The sequence below is a fragment of the Solanum dulcamara genome, chromosome 10, assembly GCF_947179165.1.
Source record: "Solanum dulcamara chromosome 10, daSolDulc1.2, whole genome shotgun sequence".
Classification (NCBI taxonomy): Eukaryota; Viridiplantae; Streptophyta; class Magnoliopsida; order Solanales; family Solanaceae; genus Solanum; species Solanum dulcamara.
Window position 1 is genome coordinate 72,366,692 of NC_077246.1, and position 26,111 is coordinate 72,392,802.

Consider the following 26,111-nt stretch of genomic DNA (forward strand, 5'->3'; position numbering starts at 1 on the left):
ACTTAACAAGTTTTTTGGGGATTTAGAAAAGAAAAGTGCATCTTCTATAATAATTTATCTCCTTAGGCAGAAATATAGTAGCTCTTTCGGAGCCGTCAATTATTTTTAATTATCAGAAATTATAGTAACATTTTCTTTTCTTCTAAGCAAGTTGGAAAAATATTTCTTGTCTTTAAAAATGGCATGAATTGTCCACTATCAATTAAACAAATATTCTCGTGATTGATCATTGATCCAAACAAAATTTGAAGTATATCCATATATTTTTTTCAAAAAAAAAATAAAGTAAACATTATAATTAAAACATGTATCATTATACAAATTTTATTTATTTACATGAATTAAAAAAATACAAACATATTATTTAGTACAGACAAATAAAAAGAAAATTATTTAAATATTATTAAAGTTATCAATATTCATATTTTCTTCTGAAAAATTGAAGAAATCAGCTACATCCAAATGCATAGGCTTAATATTATCTTCAGAGATAAAGTATGTCTCTGGATTATTTTCTGCCCTCTTCAAGGATGCCTGATATAGTTGAACCAGATATTTTGATGACCGGCAGGTCCATGACCAGCAGGTCCATGACCAGTGCCCCATACCTCCACCTCTATGACATATACTTTCTGAATTTTTCTTTGGTATAACTTCTGGCTTTTCACTCTTCTTTTTATACTGCTGATCATTTCTTGGTGTCAGCCGAGCATCATGATTATAATTTCTCCTTCTACCACGATTATGACTGGGGCCATGACGTTTTTCTCGTTGGTTATAGTTTGTTTGATTCACTTCAGGGAGTGGCAAAGAACCAACAAGCCTACTATCATGATTTTTCATTAACAGTTCGTTGTGACGTTCAGCAATAAGAAGGTGAGAAAGTAATTCAGAATATTTCTTAAAACCCTTTTCGCGATATTGCTGCTGCAGGAGCATGCATATTCACTGGTGAAAATATGGAGTATGTTTTTTTAAGTTTGTCTTGCTCAGTCATTTCTTCTCCTCATAAATTCAACTGAGCTATAATTCTAAACAAGACATAATTATATTCAGTTATATTTTTAAAATTTATTAATCTCAAATTTATCAATCATGACGTGTCTGTGGAAGGATGACCAATTTCAGGTGGTCATATCTTTCTTTTAGATTCTTTCACAATTTAAGGGGGTCTTTTAATGTGAGGTACTATAATTTTAACCCTCGTCAAGATGGTGGCAGAGAAATATCATGGCTTTGGCACGGTCTTGACTAGATGCCGTATTGTCATATTTGATGGTGTCTGCCAGATCCATTGATTCTAAGTGTATTTTGGCATCTAGTGCCTATGATGAGTAGCCTTTTCCAGATATATCAAGAGCAACAAATTCATGTTTAGAGATATTAGACATTTTAAGAAAATAAAATTCTTACCCTTTTGTTACCTTCTTAAAATAGCTCAAAGTGATGGAGGCTCATGCTGATAACGTGTTATAAAATAAACTAACTTAGTAAAATAAGGAGAGAGTAAGAGAAAAAAATAAAGGAAAATATGAGAGAATTCTCTGTTCTTATACTTTAATTGTATAGAAATAGCCATTACAAATTTGAGAACGCATCAAGATACAAGTTGAGGAATCAACTTGGACGACAAAAGTTGATGGAAAAAAATGAGGAGAAAAAAAAGAAAAAGCAAAGAAGAAAGGAATGTCCACAAAGTGGACATCCAGTTTTACAACAATATAGTATAAGTAGAAATATTATTTTGGAGTGAATTAATTAAATAAATAGGTCTAATTTATTTTGGCAGTTTTACAACAATATAGTATAAGTAGAAATATTATTTTGGAGTGAATTAATTAAATAAATAGGTCTAATTTGGGTTCAAGATTGTCGGAGAATCAAAACAAAAAAAATTCAAAAGTAGTAACCCTACTACTAATATTTAATAATTTTAAAGATGAAAAAGTGAACCTTTTTCTATTAGAAATAATTTTTGATTTGAATTAAGAAGAAGTAAATCTCACCAACTACCGATTAAAACTAGATAATACTATGGAGAAAATAACACGACTAATTCATGCGTTTTTGCGAATATTTTTGTGTTTGACTTTCGAAATTTGAATTATCATATAAATTAGAATGAATTGAGTATTTTTAGGTAAAAAACAGATGACATGAATATATTCTTCATTATTTGAATAGTCATCTCGAATGATACATACACTTTTGTATTATGAGGCTTAATCGAGTTACCAACCCCTCATAAACTACCCACAAAAGTATGGCGCAAATTATATGTCGTTTGGGAAAGATCCTTCGAATTTTTAGGGCCAATGGAGTTTGGTGACAATTTATCAAAGAAAAATTAATATGTTAATATACACCGAAAGCTCAAATAATCGTGATTTGACAATTTAGGATTCAAAACTGAAAAAAAGAAGTAAAAGTGACGTTAGTCATGACAAAACCCAAGCGGTTTAGGACGGTCCTCCGAATTTTAAGAAGAACAAAACCCAACAATAATTTCTCAAAAATTACATATAGTAATACACAATGAAATCTTCGATAATCATAAATTCATGTTTTAGAACTCTAAAAAGATAAAAGATCGCCAATCATGGTGAAGCCCAGGTCTTCTGTGATGTACCCTTCAGATTTCACGGCAAAAAGAGTCTGATGACAAATTCTCAAAAAAATACATGTGCTTATACACACTAAAAGCCTTACTAATCCTAATTTTGAATTTCAGGACCTCGAAACATAAAAAATAAAAGTTATGATAGTCACGGCAAAGCCCAGGCTCGTTTGGGATGGACCCTTCAAATTTTAAGTCAAACTCGACGATAATTTTTCAAAAAATTTATGTGCTGATACACACAAAAAATTCCAAAAATTATGATTTAGCGTTTTAAAATATCAAAAATTAGAAATCACGACGGAATCAAAACTCGAAAACATATTTATTTTCCTAAAAAATATTTTCTTCACTACCGATCACACCCCTCAATCAATCTTCCTCAAATTTGTCAACGACAAAATTAATGAGTATGACATGTCAAATATCATGTGATTACAAATAGTGTGTGATATAATTAATATTGTTTGGTCGTGGTCTAATCTAACGTTTTGGTATTTTTCATGTACTTGCATTGTACTAAAACAAGAATAAACATGATCCTTTTAATTAGCAATAGAAAATTATGGTTTAAGTTGTAATAAATTCAACCGTGTTGCATTAATTTAGTACAATCCATAGAAATATTAGGGTCATTGTTTCTAAACAACGTTATTTTTTTTAGGGTGGTTTAAGGTTGTAGGCAAAATGGGCTTTAATTCAATTTCTTGTTATTGACTAAGTATGTAACATTTAAACTATACAAAATGGTTTACATTTATCTTGAACTTTGAGGAACATGATTAATATTCCAGCAATGATATCACCGTCTTCTTGAACACTTAAAACTTCTTACGAACAAGTTTATGTTATCAAGATCAAATTAACCATTCTCAAACATGAAAATCACCCAAATAAAACTTAAATAATAATCAATTGCATAACCAAGTTAAATTAAACATTCTTTCTCTCGAATGTATGTTCGATTTTTATCAAATCTTTTTGATCCTCTTTAAAAATAAATTGAAATTCCGTCTTGACATGATATATAGCGATGCTCACCTGCAAAATATAGTTTTTTCAGCAGATTTGAAGTAGACTATTTCTCAAGTCTGATATTATCTCGAAAGTTATAACTTTGTCATTAACTTTTATTATTGTATTTTTTTGACACAATTCTAAATTTAAGTGAATTTCAATATGAGTACATAATATCGAATGAAATATCCAACAAAATTAGTATTTTCTTTATCTGAAAATTTAATAGAATTATATGCTTGAGAAAAATTGAAAATAATAAATTATGACGGTAAGACAGTGACACTTGCTAATTTGATAAGTTAAACAAATATTGGTTACTACTATGACCTTTATTAAAGAAAAAGCAAAGTATTGAAAATATTTTTAAATTTAAAGTAAATTATTAATTTTATTTTTGAATTATTGATAATTTTAAAAATATTTTATTATTTGATTAATTAAACTTAAATACACTCCTAATTTTATAACATGAATGAAATACATCTTTATATCTAATATTTAAGAAGTATTGAAATCAAATTATCGGTTCAGTTTTGATTTTGGGTTTGGGTAAATTGATAATTTATTAAGATGATAGTAATTTATTACTTTATCCATTAGTAATATTATATAAAATTACAATATTAGCATGTCACGTTAAATTATTGAATAAGTCGTATATTTATTTTATGAATTTTTTTATTAATTAAATCGAAAATCAAATCGTTAAGAATTAATAATCGATAAATTAAAAATTAATAAAAATATCTTATTAATTTAATATATTTAAAAATAAAAAATTAATAAATTGATATAAATAAATAAAATCAAATAATGGAATGGAACGAAACCGCCGTATAGCACAGAGCCACCAAATGGACGAATCCACTCATTTTCATTTCTTCCACTATCTATAAATCCACCATTTTCATCACTCATTCAAGCAATTACGCCATGAAAATTTCTTGAAATCATTGGGGGGAAAAAGCCACCCTTTTCGCCAAATCTGAGAATTCTGAACTCACATTCGAATAATTGAAACTCTGGTTTTTGCTCTGTTTGTGAAAGTTCCCAAATATGGTTTCGCTAGAAAATTCTCATTCTCATGTTTCTTCTACTACCCATTACTCCCAAACAAGGCATTATTACTATACTCCACCGCCGTCCTTCGGTAAAGTTCACCACCGTTCAATTGGCCGGTCCATGCGCACTATCCGGTCCAATCTGTACCAACCCGACTGCGAAAACTCTGGTCCGGTTTACGAGAACCTTACAGATTCCGTCGTTGATTTTCGCCTTTCCGAGCTAGCGAAGAAGCCGACGGTTGATAAATCTTCTACTTCCGATGTGGAATTTCTGGAATTATCGCAAACTTTCAGTGATTTATCGGCGAGTAGCAGTGATATTTCCGGCGAGTTGGAACGTTTAGCTTACATCCCCAATTCGGATCCGAATCGAAGCTCCGGTACTGAACCCGACCCGGAACCGGTACTGTTTTCGACGGAGATAATAGAAAGCATTGAGCCGGAGGATCTTCAACCGACGGTGAAACTCTGCGTCGACAGTTTACATTCACCGTCGGTGGCTGTGAAAAGATCGGCGGCGGAGAAATTAAGGTTCTTAGCTAAAAATCGAGCTGATAATCGTGCTTTAATCGGAGAGTCAGGTGCTATTCCGGCATTGTTACCGCTTCTCCGGTGCTCTGATCCATGGACTCAAGAACACGCTGTAACAGCTCTTCTCAATCTCTCACTTCATGAACCCAATAAAACCTTACTTACGAATTCCGGGGCGATAAAATCTTTGATTTACGTGTTGAAAACGGGCACTGAAACGTCGAAACAGAATGCAGCTTGTGGGTTGCTAAGCTTAGCTTTGATAGATGAGAATAAATTATCCATCGGTGCTTGTGGTGCTATTGCCCCATTAGTTGTGCTGTTAATAAATGGAACGAATCGGGGGAAGAAGGATGCGTTAACGACGTTGTATAAGCTATGCACGGTGAGATTGAATAAAGAACGGGCGGTGAGTGCTGGTGCTGTGAAACCTTTGGTGGGGTTAGTGTGTGAGGAGGGAACAGGGTTAGCTGAGAAGGCTATGGTGGTGTTAAGTAGCTTAACGGGGACCGAAATGGGGCAAGAAAGTATAGTTGAGGAAGGAGGAATTGCTGCACTTGTGGAAGTTATTGAAGATGGATCTGATAAAGGGAAGGAATTTGCAGTGATGACTCTTTTGCAGCTATGTGTTGATAGTGTAAGGAATAGAGGACTTCTTGTTAGGGAAGGAGGAATTCCTCCTCTTGTCGCCTTGTCGCAGACTGGAACTGCCAAAGCTAAGCACAAGGTTAGTTTCTTGTTTGATACCAACAACAACAAAATCTTGATCAATTACTTGTGCTTATGGTTTACCATAAAGAGGAAATCTTGATTGTTTACTTGTGCTTATTGTTTACCATGAAGAAGAAATCTTGATCAATTACTTTGTTTATTGCTTACCATAAAGATTGACTTTTTATCCTTTATATGCCATTATATCGCCATTTACAACAAGATACCCAGTGAAATCCCAAAAGTAGGGTCTTTTGGAAGGGTAGAATGTACGTAGACTTACCCCTACCTTATAGAGGTAGAGATTCTGAAAGACCATTTTATTTGGGTATAATTGTTAGATAGACATGAATGGAGTTTAACGGATTCAAAGGAATATTACAGCCAAATCCTACTAATTGAGATTGATGCTTAGTTGATTGATTGATTCATGTCTGCTTTTGGGATGAGAAAAATAGCAGTTTATTTGAATAGTGGTACCAACTTATAACAAATATTAGGGTCGAACTTCAAATTTAAGTTTTGAACGTTAGTACTTAGTAGTGAAATATGTCAAGGTTTTCACTTTTAATTTAACGATAGTCACATGGAGTGTTCCTATTTTTGGCTATTAAATGGTAGATGAACATGGAAAAGATGGGGAAAAAAAATCCAAGGAATTATGGATATGGACCCTTATAGTTGCCATGTGCCTTTAATGAATAATGTGTTTACTTGAATTTGTTAGTGTCATATTTTGAAACTCGGTGCTTGTTATGATATTAGACACTGAGTGCTGGTAAGTGGTAACAGTGTTGCTTTCGCCTTTCAGTTATTGTGATGCATGATCTTGCGTTTGTATTTTTGGTCCATGAAATGGAAGATGTAGTTTTCAGATAGTCGTCTTTTTATGGAATGATTTGATCTTAATGAAGCTTGGTTGTTTTTGGCAGGCAGAAACATTATTGGCATACTTGAGGGAACCAAGACAAGAAGCTTCTACTTCAACTCCTTAGAGAGGTAGCTTAGATGGTCTTCTACATTTGAGTATTTTCTGTTTATAGGATGTGATTTGAAGAGTTTGTACAGAGTGGTTTATAAATTTAGAAGTTCATGACATATGTCAAGGTAATCAAGAAAATAAATATGAAGTTAGTTTAAGGAAACTGACCTATATAGGTAAATCTTTTACTAGGTATTACATAGGAGTTGCAAGGGGTGGTGGGAAGGGTTCTCATGTCCCTTTTGAATTATTATCTATGAGGTTGTTTGGTAGGAATTTGATAATGATCCCTTAGTTTTGTTTGGGTGGTCCAAATTCTTCTGAAAGGGTCACTAATTTTCTGATTCTTTAGTGTGTAAAAAAGCTACTATTTCAGTATGCTTGAGTCTTTTTTGGTTCTTGAACAAGATTACATTGGTAGTTTCTTGATTTTATGACTGTAAACATATTTGGCCAGTAATGAGATATTTTTTTTGATTTTTTGGTTCTTGAACAAGATTACATTGGTAGCTTAAATGCTTTCTCCAAGGTTGGGTTGTTGGTATTCTTTTACAGCTATTAAATTTGTGTCTCCATCTATACAACTAGAAGAAGAGTATCAAATTTCTATCTTTCCCCCTTGGTGTGAATATAGAGGGTGCAGCAGCCCCACCTCTCCTTATTAGCATCATTGTTCCTAATTTTTATTTGTAATTATCTATGCTCATTTTTGTCTATATCTTAATGCATTGTGACTTTTTAGCTGGCAGCGTTTGCTTAAGATTTAGTCAATTGAGATGTGTTCAAGATATGCTTAAATGAGTTGGTTAGCCACACCATGTGGTCCTCCAACCCTTTTTATTTTACAATGGTATACCAACTAGCTTGTGCGACTATTCAACCGAATACCTGTTGATAACTCTATCTCCCAAAGTTTAGGCAAGTGGGAAGAAATCACTTGGCATTCGGATTTGAACTTGAGATCTCATGGTTCTTCTCCCACTTCATTGACATCTGCCAAATTTGAACCTGAAAATTCATGGTTCTCCTCCCACTTCATTGACGGGAGTATGTGCTATCTCTCACCAGCATAGGTATCTCATACCTCTAAGGAAGCACCTAATATTTTTTGCCTCCGGAGTCCGAGAACTCATGGTTATTCTCTCACTTCATTGACCACTAGACCATTTCATCGGGCGTGTGTCCCGTGTTATACATTTTTTTTTTTATAATCCAACACTTAATTCTATTTGGCTCCCTAAATTTAAATTCAGGTGATAGTGAAATAGTTTTTTGTTTATGTACCATGCCATGTGACCCTTTGGAATACTAGTACCTATAATGCCAGAATCACAACTCTCAAAATGAGGCATATGATATATTTGATAAAGCTCTCTGAGTCATTAATCATTCAATAGTAGTACAAATAGAAAGGGTTGTGACAGTTGATATTTAATTGTTCTCTCCACTTTCATATGGACCAAAATGAGCACTGCATTTGCTCAAAGGCATGGGAGGAGGGGTGGGGGTGGGTCCTTTTGAATTATTACTCCTTGTTGTAAAGGGTATAGAAGTTGCTGTGGGGTTGGTCCTACCAGGACCAGCTTTGTAGCCAATGACCTATACAAAATGGTGCAAACAGTGTGGGCTCTTTTTATTTTTTAAATGGTGGCGATGTCCAAGCCAACTTGTGATGGCGTTGATTATTTCTCTGGATACCTATAGTCTCTCATCAGTACAAGTGTCATGTAATCTTGCAACCCATGTTTAGACAAATAGGAAAAAATCGTCTAATGTATCTTACCTTCGCTAAAATTTGAACCTATCATGGTTCTCCTCCTATCATGTCATAACCTTGAGTGCATGGTGCATGTCAATTTATGATAATATTTGTAGTTACCAACCATACAACAAATTACCCTCGTGTTCCATTTTAATTTGTGACATTCTTACCATACAACAAATTACCCTCGTATTCCATTCTAATTTATGTGACATTCTTTCTGTTTTTTAGTCGGTCTCAGTCCAAAACAAAACATTTTTTTATATTTTAACTAAAAAGTTATTTTACCCCAATCCCCATACAGATATTTATGGCTTATTAAACCACAAATTTTAAAAGTCTTTGTTTCAATCTTAAATTTTGTTTTTAGTCAAATACTTTCACATAAATTGAGACGGAAGAAATACCTTGTTTGTTATAACATGCAAGTGTTGTTTCTGTAAGTACATTTGACACAAAGAAACAGATAAAGAGAGCATTAGTTGTCACAAGAAGTTGTATCATTTGTCTTTCTGTTTGGATAGGCCAATTTCACTTTCTATTTCAGTTTTCTACCAATCGTAGAGAAAAATATGGACAGTTGATATGACCTATCCATATAAATATATACATGTTATTTCTTGATTCCATGAATTCTATTGGTGGAGGTGGGGGTTGCAAGCATGGAAGTGAAGATAAGGTGTGTTGAAGAATGGAGAGGACACACAATCAATGCAGAATGCCTCTACTGAAACTTATTTTTCATACTTTTACTAGGAACGTCATTTTTCTCAGTTTTTTTAAAAATTATTTCCTCCATATTGAATACATCCTTAATCCTAACACAAAATCAGTAATAGGAGACATATTTCATATCTTTGGAGCTATTTTTTGTCTATTCAACCTCGATGTAACAGTAAAATTATCCCCATGTGATCATGAGATTACAAGTTCATGTGGTGAAAATATTTTTCTGTAGAATGCAAGGAAAAACTTCGTACGATAGACTTAATGCTTAGTGAGCTTTTCAAGATAAGCACAATATGTTAAAATTTCTTTTATATTTAGTTTCTTTTTTCTTTTAAATTTTGATAGATAATAAGCCAAATATATGTCAAGCACTCATAGATTCCCCCTTAATTGTAACCAAATTTGATTTGGACCCCTTACCTTTTCTTGATGGACCATCCCAACCATGCTTCTCATTTTGAAAGTGTTGATAGGGAAAAGGGACAAAATTTTATAATCAATCTAAATTTGTATAAACAAAAGAAAATAGGGCAAAGGGGCCAAAAATTGTCTCAAATTTGGGAAATAGAACATATTTTTCATCTGTTAGTAGACTGGCCCAGATTTGCTCCTTAACTACGGGAATAGAAACATTTGCCTCAAACAAATTGAGATCAACTATATGAATCCTCACTGAACATCATGAAACAATGATCCCGGTAACAGAATATTGTTAGCACAACAGTGTAAAAGAATTTGAACATGTTCGTTAACATCATTCGTCTAAAAGTTCACCAAGAAACTGAAAAGTTTATCGAATTTGCAAGCAACATAGCCAGAAAGAGGAAGATAACAACTCAACAACAGCCAGAAAGGTTGTTGGACACTTTAGAAGAGAACGTAGGAACGAAGAAAAGAATCCCAACAAGAAAATGAACTTTTTCTTTAAGTCTCGTGGTATCACTCGATATGCATTGGTACAATCATCGTAAGTATATTTCGTTATCCAACTTTACATCTCAATCAAATGCCAAATGTAGAAAAGAAGTAAGAAAATGAAGGCCTATAGCAAAGAAACGCTATGTTCAAATGTTACAAGGAAGTCCCTTTTCGTTGTAAACAATCGTTGACAATAAGTTCTATAATAGGTATTGAATTAGCTCTAAGTGAATGTACCTTTAGCCTGACGTATTTCCCCAAAAGGAATGCTTTAATCCACAATCTCTGACTTTGATCATGCTATAGTTTCCACCTACATAATATGTTCGATATCCAAACTTCCATACGTTAATATTCCTAGGCAGCAATACCTGAAGAAAAAACAAGAGAATTTAAGTAACGTAAGAAGGGCACCAACAAGGCAAATTCATAGTAAATGCAGGACATGAAACATCATGGTCTATGCTTTAGCTAAATTTACGTTTTTAGTATCTAGTACAACTTACGTTTGCTTGGATCCTTCAAAAATGTAGATGGGTGTGTGTCGGATCCTCCAAAAGTTATTCATATTTGGAGGATATGATATGGTGTGGTGGAAATTTTGGAGGATCCGAGCAACATAGTGTACAACACCAAGCATGTTAGTGCTTATGATGGGGTTATGAAAGCCAAGTTAATCCTAGAAACGAAAGCAATATTCTATGCAAAATCAGCAAAAATATCATTTGGTTTCCGGCTAAATTCTACCCCCTCACCCCTCATTTTGTTTTCCGTTCCATTTTGTACGTACCATTTAATCAGTTCTTGTTCATTAAAAATATATCAAAAACTATAAAATAGAAAGACCGAAAAGTAGAATAGGGAAATTACTTCTACCTCTAGTTGATCTATTTGCAACACTATAACCACCCACGTAGCTGAGGGAGTCAGCACTCCCGAGTCCATAACTAAGAGCTTCGGGGCTGTCTAGCTCCGGAGATGATGCACCCCAAGTAAAGTCCTCAAAAATCGAACTGCCTACCATCCCATTAAAATCCCCAAAAGTGTTTGCATGAACACCTTGTGTTGGAGTATATGATGATTTAGCATCAGCATTGGTTCTTGCATTTTGTCCATACCCTGCCCCATGGGGAAATCCGTTCTCTCCAACGCTGAGAGTGATGTTTTCATCGCCAAAAAAACCATTACGTCCACCTTGGCCAGAAATTGAAGAGGTACCCCATGTTGTTCCAAGACCTCCAAAAACACCAGATAGTCCTGCATTCCCGCTTCCCGAACCAACAAACGTGCTAGTGTTTGCATAATCTGTACCATAAAAAAGACTCTCATTCTCCCACTTGTTCTGACCTGTTGAATTCAACACAGGACCATTTCCAACTCTTCCAGGGGCATGCCCGATGGGGACATTGTATTTGTTTGAATTCTCATTATGAAAGGAATTTAAGTTACGTCCATAACCAAGAATGGAACTGAATTTTCCACTTCCCCCATAGCTTGAGTTCAATCTGGAGTCTATTTCTGTTCCCATGTTGTAGTCAGCTGGACCAAACAAAGAATATCCATTGTGACCAACAGGAATTGGACTATATCTACCTTCCATTCCAACTCCATAGCTTCCCATCGAGCTCGGACTGTAACCTTGAGCATATACATTAAGGAAATTATTTACCCTGTTCATACCATGGTTATATCTACCTACTATTTGGCTTTGGGTTGGCCCAGGCGATAACTCTTTTGGAACAGCACGCTTGACCTCGACCCTTTTACCATTAAGTTCATGAAATGTTTTGTATAGTACTTTATCAACTGCCTCCTCTGATTCATACGTGATGAATCCAAAACCTCTAGGCCTTTGTGTGTTGTGATCATACATCACCACGACATCTGTGACTGTCCCGAATTGGTCAAAGTACTTCTTGAAGTCACTCTCGGTGACTGAGGATGCCAAACCTCCAACAAAAATCTTTCTGGTGCGGGCAGGACATGGAGAACCCTGTATGCTTCCGTTGGTTCTATTAACATGCTGATCGTCCCTCGGAACAGCTTTTTTTGCCTCTACCTGTTTTTGAAAGGGAATAATCAACAAAGTATACATTCGTTTCTTATCATAAGACTTCACATTATATCTGACTTTTAAAAGAACACACATTGCTGAGAATACAATTACTAAACTATTTATGTTTCCTTACCTTGCTACGGACGTACAGTTTTCTGGTTTAGTGGTAACAAAGTCTTTACCATTCAAAGATAATTTTATGATAAATAGCCTAAATTGGCAGAGCTAATTCTGATTAATTGAGTAAGGTTTTCGATCCACATTTCCAAGTACTAATTACTACATCCGTTCATCTCATGCAACATGATAGCTCTCCAACATTCGATCTTTTATATATAGATCATTCAAAGATAGTTGACCAATGGTGCTATAACTCGACACTTGCATTACCTCCATATTATGTAGCTCCAAACGGATTCACTTAAGTAATACTAACACTCATCAGATTGAATCAATTTCCTTGGTGAAGTGATGCAATATGCCAATATTTTACATAATGCCAACACATGGAACTGTGTAAATCTCACGAAAGTGCATTTCCAATGAATCCTATTGTAATCTTAAGCAATTACAGCTCTTCAAGAAAACAACAACTAGCATTCTCACTGATAAGCACCTCAGAGGGAGAATTTGAAGAAAATACGGACATGATTAGCATTCGATATGTTTCCTAGTTAGAGCATGTGGATTTGCTTAAAGAATTGACATAACATTTCAATAAATATGCCAAACGAACACAATTAACCTTCGATATGCTTCATAGTCAGAACATGCGGATTTGCTCAAAATTTTGACATAACATTTCAATGAAAATGCCAAAAGAACACCATATAGGAAGTAATCCAAAAATTAATTAGTCTAAGAATTACTGAGGTTACTTACAGTTCTACCATCAATAATGTGTTTTTCTTTAACAACATTTTCAGCAATGGAAGGGTCTGCAAAGACAACAAAACCGAAACCACGAGCACGGCCAGTGATTCGATCTTTCATGATCACAGCTTCAACTACATCACCAAAAGCTTGAAAATATTCTCTAAGCCTATCATCATTTGTGTCCCAAGAAATCCCTCCAACAAATACTTTGCCACTCTCCATTTCCTCTCTGCAGATAACATTACGAAATCATTGATCTGAAAATGAAACTAAACAAAATTGTGATTGATTGAGCCAGCACAAGACAATCTTCCAACTATAATTCAAATCATTCACTTGATCAAAGCAAAAGGCTTGAGATAGGATCAAAACAACAACATACCAAGTGTAATCCGACAAGTGGGGTTTGGAGAGGCTAGGATGTATGCCGACCTTACCTCTACCTTTGTGGGGTAGAGAGACCTTTGTGGGGTAGAGATGTTGTTTCCGATAGTCCCTTGGTTCAAAAGAAATGTCACCTATGCAAGGAAAGTAAGAAAGAAAAGAGACAACAAAATAGCAATGTACAAAGCAAATGTAGCAACAGATATTAATACACATCGGAGAAAAGAAACTACGCGATACCTAAATCATACAACTACAAGTAAAGACAATAGCATCTCAAACAAAAGAAACTACAAAGAACTTGGAGATTGCAATACTCAATCAAAGAATGTATCATCTACAATTCAAATAGAGATCTATAACCTTCAACAAATCCAAATTCAACAAACCCAACAAACCAGAATTTTTGAAAAAGTCATAAAGATTGAAACTTTGACTTGAAATATTCAAAAACTATGAAAACAGGCAAAGACCCACAAACCAGAATTCTGAATAAACCATAAAGGTTGAAACTTTATCATCAAACATCCAAAAACTATGAAAACAGACAGACCCATAAACCAGAATTCGGAATAAACCATAAAGGTTGAAACTTTATCATCAAACATCCAAAAACTATGAAAATAGACACAAACCCACAAACCAGAAATCTGAATAAACCATAAAGATTGAAACTTTAACATGAAACATCCAAAAACTATGAAAAAAGAGACAGACCCACAAACCAGAATTCTTATTAAACCATAAAGATTGAATCTTTAACATGAAACATCCAAAAAAAATATCAGTATGTAAGAACTTAAGAGGTCAAATTTACCAAAAAGATAAAGGCCCAGATGAAAAACAAGATTGAAATTCAAGATCTGCTAGAGAGGCATAAAGCAAAAGGCAGAGGGCTAAAATGCCCTCTTTTTCTTTTTCCTCTCTATTATTTTTTTGCTTCTTCCTAAGATTTTTCAGTTTTTATCTCAAATTGTTGGAGTTTTTATCAATGGAGAAAGATGAAGGTAAGAGAAAAAAAGAGTGTGGTATAAAAAAAAAGAACTGATTCACAATCTGAAATGGCTCAAATTTATATTATATAGTATATATATATATACACACAATTTGCAAATAACTAACAAGTAAATATATATATATATATATATATATATATGTGTGTGTGTGTGTGTGTGTGTGTATTTAGTATTATAGTGTGAATGATACAGCCTCTTTGGCTATCCTCTTGGTGGGAAAATGTAGAAGCTGGTAAGAGGGTGGAAGATGGCGACTTTTGATTTTATTTTATACCATACTTTGAAGTTTGAACAAATTAATACTTCAGTTTACCGTTAAAAATATATGTGAATTATTATTTTTCACAGATTTCACGTTCTAATTATATATTATTTCTATTTTTTTGAATTATCATTATTTATATATTAAAATAGATCTCAATTATTAGTTACTTTTTTTTTCTATCTAAATTATCATTATCGTTCAGATAAAAAAAGAATTATTGATTGTTGAGGTGTAGATTGTGATTGATATTTTAGGTAGAAAAAAATAACTAACAATTATGCGTAAAACTCACAAATAAATGATATTTAAATGTATTTTATCTTATTTTTAAATACTACAAAATAATCAGACGTCTTGAATTTAATTTCTAAATTCAAATAACTTTCTGAAAAGACATTTTACTCTCAAAATGAATTTTTTTATAAAAAGTTAACAGAGAAATCATTTCTTCAAAATGACTTCTCATAATGTTTTTGCATTTTTATTTATAAACACATATCATCCATAATGTTTTTACTTTTTGTCTTTATATTAATATTGTGTGAAAAAATTATATAATTAAAATAATATTTCCTCACACATGAATCACTCTCATTTCTCTTTCTATATCCAAAAGATATCATTGAACCTTCAAAATCAATTGTTGGTCCAAAGTATAAATTTTCTCCTGCAGTTTCTTTGTTTTTTCCTTATGCAACAAAACTAAATTTTATTAGATATTTATTTATTAATTAATTCAAAGTATAATTTATTAAATATTTCCATTTATGAAATGTTTTTGGTAAATAATATTAAAAAGAATTACTTTTTTAGTGTTAGATAATTTTAACCTCAAATTTTTAAAATGATAATTATTTTAAACGAAATAACTAATTTTCAATAATAAAGGAGCAAATATAACCCTTTTATTTACTTAATTGACGAAATTGTGAAGAATATATTGTAAGTCAATTTGGAAAAAAATAACATTCAAACACAATTTCAATTCATGCCTCCCCCCCCCCCCACCCCCGCAATTTCATCTCATAAGACTATACTGAAAATGTTGTTATTATATAATATTTCTCAGAAATATTTAAAAGTTTAAAAGTTTTTTTTTTTAAAAGAGAAATTTAGATAATTAATTGCAATAATTAAAATGAGAATAAATTAAGCCAATTAATCATTCAAAAGTATTTGTGGCTTAGCTTCCTTCATGTGGAGGAAAGGGATGAACCCCAACTCAAATATTGGACGGTGGCACCTTGTCACATCATATAATAATAATAATAATATATTAAAGAATTTTTGTTTTTTCTCAGAAAGAATGGAACAATTAATTGATTAAGACTTGATTAATTTACGCAAAAAATACCAAAAGGATAAAGATTTAATACAATCACATGGATGATGCAACCAACAAGAAAGGGATTAACGTGTTAGGGAGTGCCCTACCCCATATATGGAATTTATCAATGCAAATTTAAATTTAATCGAATCTAATAAAGATATTGAATATCGGTGAGAAAGCGAAAGAGAAAGAGAAAGGGATTAATGAGGAAAGATACTACAACAATTATGTCTTAGTCCTTAACTAGATTGAAATCGACTATCTGAATTTGTTTATATTGTCGGTCAGTCCCAAGGCGGATATTAAGGGTGTGTATCGGTTAAGTGGTTCGATTTTAAATATTATCAATTCGGTTTATCAATTTTCGGTTCTAAATATGCTAAATCGATAGTCAAACCAATAAGATATTTGTTATCGATTTTCGTTTTATTGGTTTATTATTTTTAACGGTTCGGTTTTTGATTTAATCAATAAGAAAAAAAATTAAAATAAATATACGAATCCTGAAGCCGTCATCGTAGCAACTTGCAAATCCTTACTGCGAAACCTAAAGCGGCAAAGCCTAAAGGGCAAATACTAAAATACTAAATACTAAATACTAAATAGTATTATATAGTAATTAACTGATTATATATTTATATTAATATTTTTTGTTTGATATTTGTATACGAGTAAAAAATTAAAAATTAAACTAGTAAACTATTAGTCTTAATGGGTCATCAGTTTACCCAATAATTCAATATTATAAAACCAATACCAAACCGATAACTCAATAATTAATTTTTATCAAATCATTAAATAACTGTTAATCCAATAGCAATACACCAATAACACTTTTTTCTGTTCGATTTATCGATCGATCCGGTTTTTACACACCCTTAGCGTTAGCGGATATAGGAGGAAAGTAGCAATAGATGATAGTCCGCGTAAATCTAGTCAATTCACGATGAATTATTATATTAACAAGAAAAGCTATACTGGAGGTGCAATCTATAGTGTTAGATGCGGAAAGTTATCTCGCAAAGGCGGATCTATTGTATTAGGCACATGTTTAAATGAACAATAGCTTTTGCTTAGATCCTATGATTGTTTTAAGATTTTTTTAAATATAAATAAATATCTAATTATAAATTCAATAACTACGACACGTTATATATTTGAGATTTAGTGGCAAATCTACAACCTATCATAAAATATTTAAATATATGTGTTAAGGAATTCAAATGACAACTACTTAAGAGTCACTTTCGAACAGTTCCAATAGCAACATCACAATTCACAAGTCAACAACTATTTTAGGATTTTAATTTAACAAACCTCCCAAGTTTATAATGTTTTTCTCACCTCACTAAGGATTGCAGTGAGATGGAATTAGAAGTTCGAGTTAGATGTTTAAAAAATAAAAATCAGAAGTTCGAGTTAGATGTTTAAAAAATAAAAATCAGAAGTTCGAGTAAGTAATGGTTCCCCTTTTAATGAATCTTACGTGGTGCAAATCTGAATTAGTCATTATCATAAAGCAAATAATATACACCAAGCGGGATATCAAAATATATATTTTCCTCTCACACACTCGAGACCTCTAGTCAAAATATTTAGACATAGCACTAATGTACATACCTTCGACCTTTGTTGCTCAAGCTCTTCCAAAAGGTCGTTATGTGTGTATCAGATGCTTCAAAAGTTTGAAGCGTATTTTTAGAGGATTCAACACAGATAGCGACATATTTGGAAAGTTCGCCTTCAACTATGCTCAAGACAAATGACAAAACAAAGAGAACATATAAACAAAAACAAGAACAATAGGATAGAATCCTTCAGCGCATTTTTGAAGGATTCGACACAAGCACAACAACATATTTGGAAAGTTCGAGCAACGTAGTGTTCAACTATGGTCAAGACAAATGACAAACAAAGAGAACATATAAACAAAAACAAGAATAATAAGATAGAAACTTTAGAGGATGCCCAAAGCAGATTTATCATTACAAAGTTAGCACAGCAGAATACTAGTTCAACAGAAGTTCTAAATCCTGGTTAAGTAAGCTGGCAAGTTAACTTATGTTGCTCAGGCTCTTCAAGAATATCGATAGGTGTGTGCCGGATCCTCCAAAAGTAGTGCAGTTCTAAAAGACTCTACACATGAGTGACAATATTTTTGGAGTTCGAGCAACGTAGCTTTCAACTACGATAGGGACAAATGAAAACCATAGAGAACATGTAAACTAAAAGAACACCATAAGATAGAAACTTTATGCCCAAAACAGATTTATCATTACAAGTTGGCACAACATATTACAAGCTCAACTTCTGGTTAAGCTGGAAGTTTGGTAAAATTTGACAATTGCAACAAAATTCTCTGCTAATTTCATGTTTGATTTAGAGATGCCAGCTGAGTTGATGGTGTCTACTATAAAGCTTAACTATTTCCTTTGCTATTTCCTACACTGGGATGTACAAGCTCAAGATTTCAGAGACTTACCTCTCTATAAAAAGAAAAAAGTTTCAACGAAACTCTCTAGTTTCTTCTGTTCTTCCGAATGCTAATATCAAGATTCCAAAGGCAACGAACGAGGTAATTGCCAAGCAGAAGAAGTTGCTAAAGCTCTGTTCTTCCATCCGATATAAAGCGCCCCCTGGCTTTCAGCAAGCCTATAATTTGAGCTATACTCCTTCAACATGTCCTTGATGGCCTCACCAGCCAATGGACTCAACGGGCATGGTGTAAATCCAGCCATCAAAAGTCTTGACCTCCACTTGCCAAAAAGTTCATGCCTTTCCACTCTATCAGCCCCTTCACATGCTATGAGATTGACAACGTCCCGTGCAATACAATGCTCCTCTGATCTGATCCGCTGCATGTCATCCCTCGGGCGGGCTACATCAACTGATTCAAACATTGCTTTGTGGTAATCTAGAGTTTCACGGAACCTTGGAAGGAAAGGGGCGGTATTGGTGTTCATTTCTTGTTCAACTAGAGACACGATTTTGGGAGACAAGCTCTTGACTAGTCTTAATAGGCGGTCTCGATGGTTCATAGTGCTTACGCTCTCGTCTGGCATGTGGTGCAACATGAAAGGGAAGGTAACTGCCAGGCTTTCTCCTTGTCTAACTCCTAGGTTCTCTAGTTTGACATTACATCCTGACAATGCAGCATTATGGAATTCAAACGGCACTCCGCAGGACTTGGCAATGCTTGCTAACCTTTCGCCAACTAGCTGAAGTCCTCCACCGCGTGCATGAGCTGATTGGGAATCATCAACGCCTGTGATGCGGAGAAATGGCGGACCACCAGGCCGACGAGCCAGATCGTGGATGAGGAACATCCATTGATTTCCCTGTGCAATTTGAAAATCAATGATATGGATTCTATTCTCGTTCTTCATGGCATCGCCTATGACAACATTGGCGGATATATAAGCGAACTTGAAGTAAGGGGTTATGTGATAGAGAATTTGCATATAGGACAACAATTCTGAGCTAGTTGGTTCGTTGCATTTCAGTTTTTTGTAAATGTTACTCCCGGAGGACCATAACCGTGCTCTTAGCCCTTCCAACATGTATGCACTCAATCGTTGCATAGGTTCCCCAGAAACCGATACCCTTTTCTCCAAGACATTCATCAGAGCTTCTGCAGTCGAGATATCAGCTTCAGCTACTGCTTCAGCACAGGCAACAAGCAACTCTTTCAAGTCCAATCTTGAGGCTACGTCCAATACTTGATTCCGCCTTGTCAAGGAAAAATGTTTTGAGACTACATTTAAGGAGCAACTGCAGCTGTCATCAATATCGGATTCAGGCCTTAACAACTTATTAGTCAGTTCCCTCAGCTCATGCTTCTTTCCGTTGCCATCATCAACTCCTGAACACCCACTTACAGGTGAACCACCAGTGTTCTCATAGAAACGATGTTTCTCAGACATGTACGACTGAGAACATTGAGGAGAGAAAGGACTCCTGAGGGAAGAGATGCTTACGGAAGGATCTGCATCGTAGATGGCACAGTCAGTAGCCGGAAATGAGTCCATAGTGAAGAACTTTTCATTCTGTGTCTTTAAAGAAACCTGTGTCCTGGAGCTGCTACTATCGTCATAAATGCTATTGTCAAAAGCACGGGAAGGGGTGTAGTATAGCTGAACTTGCTGCATCGGCTGATGGTACAATTTATGTACACTACACGACCTTCGAGGTCCCTGAGATGCTTGCATCTGACGATAAGTAACTCACTCACTGTGGGCTGTGGCAAAGGAAGACCTATTAAATTTGCTAAACCGCACACTTAGTGAACGATGCACACACTGATCAGAAAATGTCTACACTAAAACTAGTCATGACATCTCAAAAACCAAAGGTTCTTTCAGAAGAGAATAAATATGCTGAATCTGAAGCACTAGAGCTAGAATGGATATCTCCAGTACACTGTCGATGAAATCATCAGAGCCAGCAAAATCTGCCAAGAAGTAAAACATGATCAGTATTCTTAGTGAGATCGAACTTTTAAAACGAATACTAAAGATCACAAGAGATTGTCACAATATAACAAAGAAGCCTTCCTTTTACAGACAATGCAAATTTGATCAGTGTCAAAGAAGTTGTGGACGATATTCATGCTCATAAAAAAAAAAACACAGAATAAGGAAATGTTATAACAAGATTCCACACCGTTTTGATGGAAAAGTACGAAAGGATAGAATCAAAAGAAGAATATACCCAAAAATGGTAATATACAAAGTATGATCATTCATCAAGGCCTAAACCATTCGAGAAATGGAAAATGCATATCAGATCAGTAAATCTAACAGTTTCATCAATCTTCAAACATGTCATCCTGATGAAAACGTTGCTACTCTCCCCTTGACCAAGACACATATATAGGAAAGAATTAGGGAAAATGTTAAGGGAGACTAATCAAAGAAGTTGTTGTTGCAGTACTTAATGAGGAACGACGAGTTAGTTGAGGATTAAATTTAACTACCTGCATTTAGTAAATGAACAAAGAAAGTCAACAAATGCACCAGAATTGTAGGTCAGTAACTCCCAAAATGACGTGATACAAAACACAAAGGCAGCAGCGGATTTACCAACTTACAGAAAAAAATACTAACAAGAAACCCCATTGCTGATTTTTTGTTCAAAATGATACGCCTAACATCAAATATCCTTTTATAGACTAGAAACAGTGGATGATATTTAAACAAAGACATAAATCTTCAAATTCAAGCACAATCACAAAGAACCAGCAAGATCATCGACAAATTAACAAACCTCAACCTAGGCTAGCATGGCTTGCTATGCTCTTCAAGCTCCATTTCCATAACTCAGCCTCTTAATTATAAAAAAAAAAAGTCTTTTCTACTTTTCTAAGGTAAGCTTTGAAACTGTAGCTTGCTGTTTTTTTCATTATACAGTCCATAACAAATTAAATGAAACACGACGAAAAAGAAGTGAGCAGTTTGACTTGGAATAAATCTTCGTGTTTGTTTATCTTCAACCCCCCTTACCACCTACCCCACCCCACAGATCTTCCCCTCGCTTTCCACAACTAACAAGGTCTGCATTGATTTCCCCTTTCTTTACTATTAAGATTAAGATTTTTCTGTTTCTAAGCCCAACCAGCACCTCAAACCAATTTCTCTCTACAAAGATAACTCAGATCATTAACTCATAAACATCCCTCGGCCCACAACAGGCACCATTAACCAAAGGCTCAGATTGAGTATGAAAAAATATCATGGTAGGGAGCGCTAGTGCTTCCCTTTTTAATGGGCCTTACGCAGACTAATTTGGGACCCTAATGCAGGTACCAAACACCGGGTGAAAACAAAAAAAACTCAGTTCTACTGATTACTTAGCATGTAACATTGAACCTAAGTTAGCAAACGACAGAAAGAAAAAATAAGAAAGATACAACCTTATTACCTTAGAAATGGAAAACAGACAAACAGAAACGGAAAACCAATAAGACCCCAGTACAAATGACCAAAGCTCTAGTTTTATTTTTGGGAAAAGGGGCAAAAATACCCCTCAAATTTGTGACTTAGAGCGGAGATACCTCTCGTTAAAAAGTGGTACATATTAGCCCCTTTTTGCCTTTATTTTTATTAAAAAAGCAAAGACTTAAAAAACTCTACTTTAATTCTTTCCTTATACCAAGAATCAACTGAACTCCAAGGAAAACAGAGACATAGACTCCATATAATAAAAGTCTTTCTTGTTTTCTAAGGTAAGCGTTGAAACTGTAGTTAGCTGGTTTTTCCATTATACAGTCCATAACAAATTAAATGAAACACGACGAAAAAGAAGTGAACAGTTTGACTAGGAATAAATCAACGTGTTTGTTTATCCTCAACCCCCACCCCTAATCCGCGCTTGGCACAACTAACAAGGTCTACATTGAGTTTCTTTACTATTTAGATTAAGATTTTTCAGTTTCTAACCCCAACCAGCACCTAAAAAATGAAAAAAAAAATGGACAATAAAAACAAAACAATGTCTTTACAAAGATAACTCAGATCATTGACTCATAATGATCCCTCGGCCTTCAATAGGCACCCTTAACCAAATGGCTTGGATAGAGCCCCAAGTATGAAAAAAAATATCCAGTAGGGAGCGCTTTCCTTTTTAATGGACCTTACACGGGCAAATCTGAATTAGTCGTGATCCCAATGCAGGTACTAAACACCATGTGGAAAAAAAAACTCAGTTCTACTGATTAATTAGCATGAAACATTGAGCCTTAAGTTAGCAAACGACAGAAAGATACAAGCTGTTTACCTTAGAAATGGAAAACTGAAATATAGAAAAGGAAAACCAATAGGACCACATTACAAAGGACCAAAGCTCTAGTTTTATGTTTAAAAGAAACAAAGACCTAAAAGTTTGGTTATCACCTCCTTATTTTGTTGTAGTTACTATTCTTTCTATTGTATATTGTTTTTTCATTTCGCATTATTTGGTTGTTGTTACTTTTCTTTTAAGCCGAGGGTCTATCGGAAACCACCTCTCTATCTCTATGAGGTAGGGGTAAGGTCTGCTTATGCTCTACCCTCTCCAGACCCCACTTATGGGATTATACCGAGTATGTTGTTGACCTAAACGACTCTACTTTAATTCTTTCCTTATACCAAGAATCAACGAAACTCCAAGGAAAAAACAGAAACAGACTCCATATCTAAAAGGCAATAACTTTAAAAGAACCATTAAAGACTAACAACCCCAGAAACCTAAACCATACATTAAACAAACCAAAGGTCCACAGACAATCAAACACTTCCCAGTAGGACTAATTTTCCAAGAAAACCAGAGTTGTATATACTCAATAAAGGAAAAAAAAAACGAAAAAACGATAACAAGAAATCAGTTCAGATAGTATGACAAACCTTCAAAAGAATAATTAAAAAGATGTTTTCTTGAAGAAATCAGATGAAATTTGGAACCTTTTTTGCCTTCTGCTAAACACACATTAAAACAAACCAGAAGTCAGCAGTTAATAGAAACAACTTAGACTAATTCAAAACTCAAACACTTGCTAGTAAGACTAATTTTCCAAGAAAACTAGATTACATAACGCCCAATAAAGAATAAAAACAGAAAAGGGCAACAAGAACTTACAACAACAGAGTGTAGAGTGTACGCATATCTTAGCCTACCTCGTGGACATATAGAGGCTGTTTACGAAAGACAAGCGTAACAAGAACATCATAGAATTAATTCAAAAGATGTTTTTTTGAAGAATTCAAATGAAAGTTGATACCTTTTTGTCTACTGCTAAACACACATTGAAACAAACCAGAAGTCAGCAGTTAATGGAAATAACTTAGACTAACTCAAAACTCAAACACTTCCTAGTAAGCCTAATTTTCCAAGAAAACTAGACTATATAACACCCAATAAAGAATAAAAACAGAAAAGAGCAACAAGAACATTCAACAACTGAGTATAGAGTGTAACAAGAACATCATAGTATTAATCAAAAGATTAAACAAGAACATGTTTTTTCTGAAAAATTCAAATGAAAGTTGGAACCTTTTTGTCTTCTGCAAAACTCAAAACACTTCCTAGCAGGACTAATTTTCCAAGAAAACTAGACTATATAACACCCAATGAATAAAAACAGAAAAGAGCAACAAGAACATTCAACAACTGAGTATAGAGTGTAACAAGAACATCATAGTATTAATCAAAAGATTAAACAAGAACATGTTTTTTCTGAAAAATTCAAATGAAAGTTGGAACCTTTTTGTCTTCTGCAAAACTCAAAACACTTCCTAGCAGGACTAATTTTCCAAGAAAACTAGACTATATAACACCCAATGAATAAAAACAGAAAAGAGCAACAAGAACATACAACAACTGAGTATAGAGTGTAACAAGAACATCATAGTATTAATCAAAAGATTAAACAAGAACATGTTTTTTCTGAAAAATTCAAATGAAAGTTGGAACCTTTTTGTCTTCTGCAAAACTCAAAACACTTCCTAGCAGGACTAATTTTCCAAGAAAACTAGACTATATAACACCCAATAAAGAATAAAAACAGAAAAGAGCAACAAGAACATTCAACAACTGAGTATAGAGTGTAACAAGAACATCATAGTATTAATCAAAAGATTAAACAAGAACATGTTTTTTCTGAAAAATTCAAATGAAAGTTGGAACCTTTTTGACTTCTACAAAACTCAAAACACTTCCTAGCAGGACTAATTTTCCAAGAAAACTAGAATATATAACACCCAATGAATAAAAACAGAAAAGGGTAACCACAACATCACAGAATTAATCAAAAAAATGGTTGTCTTTTTTTTTTTTAAAGAAATTAAGATGAAAGATAGAACCTTTTTGTCTTCTGTTAAAACAGAGAGAAGAGGAGTTTTGCTGATTGAGAATACGAAGAATTTGGGAGTTTTTGGTATTTGCTTTATATAGTCAAAGAAAAAAAAACGACTTGGAAATAGAGGGAAATATTGCATCGTAATTGTGATGTAATGCTTAGAGTAGCCTAAAATTGAGTGATTTGCTTTTTAAATGGATTGATCTTAATTTTAATTATTTAGAATTAATTTTTAATATAATTGAAGTCATATTTGAACATATCTCATGTCATATTATGATACGTAAAAATAAAAATATTTATGTCCTGTATATAATATTTTGATACAAAAATATAAAGGCACTTATATCCCTTAAAAAAATTATTTTATACGTTCAATTTATGTGTCACTATTTTTGTGGTAGTCAGTTTCAAAAGAAAATTACATTTCTATAACTAAAATAACTTAATTTTAAATTATTATTTTAATTCTTAATGAAAAAATTTATAATGTTACAATATCTAAAATTTATGGAAACTAGGAAAAAAGATTTTCATTTCCAATTTTAACTTAGATATAGCTCTCTTCTTTATTTTTAATTTTCGTTTTTTGTGGGGGTTGGGGGGGGGGGGGGGGGTTTGAAGCAGTGTCAAATTAAAATACACCACAAGTTTCAAAATTATTTTTTATTAAATTTTATATCAAATTATAACGATGTCACATATTATTAATAATAAGGAGTAAGTATTATTTTTATAAGGAACAAAAATTAATGACCCTTCTACCTTTTCCTCTATTTTCTTGATTTTGCCATGTACTAATGTTTTTCATATAAACAAAAAAAAAAATCAAGAATTTATGACGCGTAATTTTAAATTCAATGAATCTAAGTTTTTGTTATTGTTCACACAAAATGTCAGGTATTTTTACTTGAATGTTATTTATGTGTGAATTCGATTAACTTAATTCTTACAAATTTTGAAAGTAGACGAGATCATATTTATTTACAGTATGATTTACATATTCTTGAGTCATGCATC

General features: G+C 33.6%; 3 protein-coding genes across 9 annotated transcripts; 1 reads left to right on the forward strand and 2 right to left on the reverse strand.

Annotated features, from left to right (window-relative positions):
- Positions 1 to 4,469: 4,469 nt before the first annotated feature.
- LOC129871356 (U-box domain-containing protein 4-like) lies at positions 4,470 to 7,408 on the forward strand. The gene is made up of 2 exons (XM_055946255.1): positions 4,470 to 5,959; positions 6,876 to 7,408. The coding sequence occupies exons 1-2, from the start codon at positions 4,694 to 4,696 to the stop codon at positions 6,936 to 6,938; spliced, it is 1,329 nt and encodes a 442-aa protein (XP_055802230.1). The 5' UTR covers positions 4,470 to 4,693; the 3' UTR covers positions 6,939 to 7,408.
- Positions 7,409 to 10,314: 2,906 nt separating this feature from the next.
- Positions 10,315 to 14,712, reverse strand: LOC129870459 (heterogeneous nuclear ribonucleoprotein 1-like). Of its 5 annotated transcripts, none has more exons than XM_055945264.1 (5): positions 14,468 to 14,710; positions 13,649 to 13,762; positions 13,273 to 13,495; positions 11,211 to 12,393; positions 10,315 to 10,705 (listed from the first exon to the last, which is right to left on the reverse strand). In XM_055945264.1, exons 3-5 carry the CDS (start codon positions 13,486 to 13,488, stop codon positions 10,692 to 10,694), a joined length of 1,413 nt encoding a protein of 470 aa, XP_055801239.1. In that variant the 5' UTR covers positions 13,489 to 13,495; positions 13,649 to 13,762; positions 14,468 to 14,710; the 3' UTR covers positions 10,315 to 10,691. The 5 variants fall into 5 exon arrangements, with proteins under 5 accessions (XP_055801239.1, XP_055801237.1, XP_055801240.1 ...); XM_055945262.1 differs by having other exon boundaries at positions 13,649 to 13,784; XM_055945265.1 differs by having other exon boundaries at positions 13,273 to 13,523; positions 13,649 to 13,784.
- A 3,810-nt stretch (positions 14,713 to 18,522) lies between these two features.
- Positions 18,523 to 25,145, reverse strand: LOC129871762 (scarecrow-like protein 13). 3 transcript variants are annotated; one of them, XM_055946741.1, is made up of 3 exons: positions 25,096 to 25,145; positions 23,641 to 23,709; positions 18,523 to 20,711 (listed from the first exon to the last, which is right to left on the reverse strand). In XM_055946741.1, exon 3 carries the CDS (start codon positions 20,467 to 20,469, stop codon positions 18,811 to 18,813), a length of 1,659 nt encoding a protein of 552 aa, XP_055802716.1. In that variant the 5' UTR covers positions 20,470 to 20,711; positions 23,641 to 23,709; positions 25,096 to 25,145; the 3' UTR covers positions 18,523 to 18,810. The 3 variants fall into 3 exon arrangements, with proteins under 3 accessions (XP_055802716.1, XP_055802717.1, XP_055802718.1); XM_055946742.1 differs by lacking the exon at positions 25,096 to 25,145 and having other exon boundaries at positions 23,641 to 24,114; XM_055946743.1 differs by lacking the exons at positions 23,641 to 23,709; positions 25,096 to 25,145 and having other exon boundaries at positions 18,523 to 20,246; positions 20,326 to 20,458.
- Positions 25,146 to 26,111: the final 966 nt, after the last annotated feature.

What these genes read in the sequence shown, in the direction of transcription:
- LOC129871762 (XM_055946741.1), bottom strand. Translation starts at nt 20,469, where the DNA reads ATGCAAGCATCTCAGGGACCTCGAAGGTCGTGTAGTGTACATAAATTG.
- LOC129870459 (XM_055945261.1), bottom strand. Translation starts at nt 13,488, where the DNA reads ATGGAGAGTGGCAAAGTATTTGTTGGAGGGATTTCTTGGGACACAAAT. An exon ending in ACATTATTGATGGTAGAACT is followed by an intron (nt 12,394 to 13,272) that starts GTAAGTAACCTC and finishes TTTCAAAAACAG; the next exon opens with GTAGAGGCAAAAAAAGCTGT.
- LOC129871356 (XM_055946255.1), top strand. Translation starts at nt 4,694, where the DNA reads ATGGTTTCGCTAGAAAATTCTCATTCTCATGTTTCTTCTACTACCCAT. An exon ending in CTGCCAAAGCTAAGCACAAG is followed by an intron (nt 5,960 to 6,875) that starts GTTAGTTTCTTG and finishes TGTTTTTGGCAG; the next exon opens with GCAGAAACATTATTGGCATA.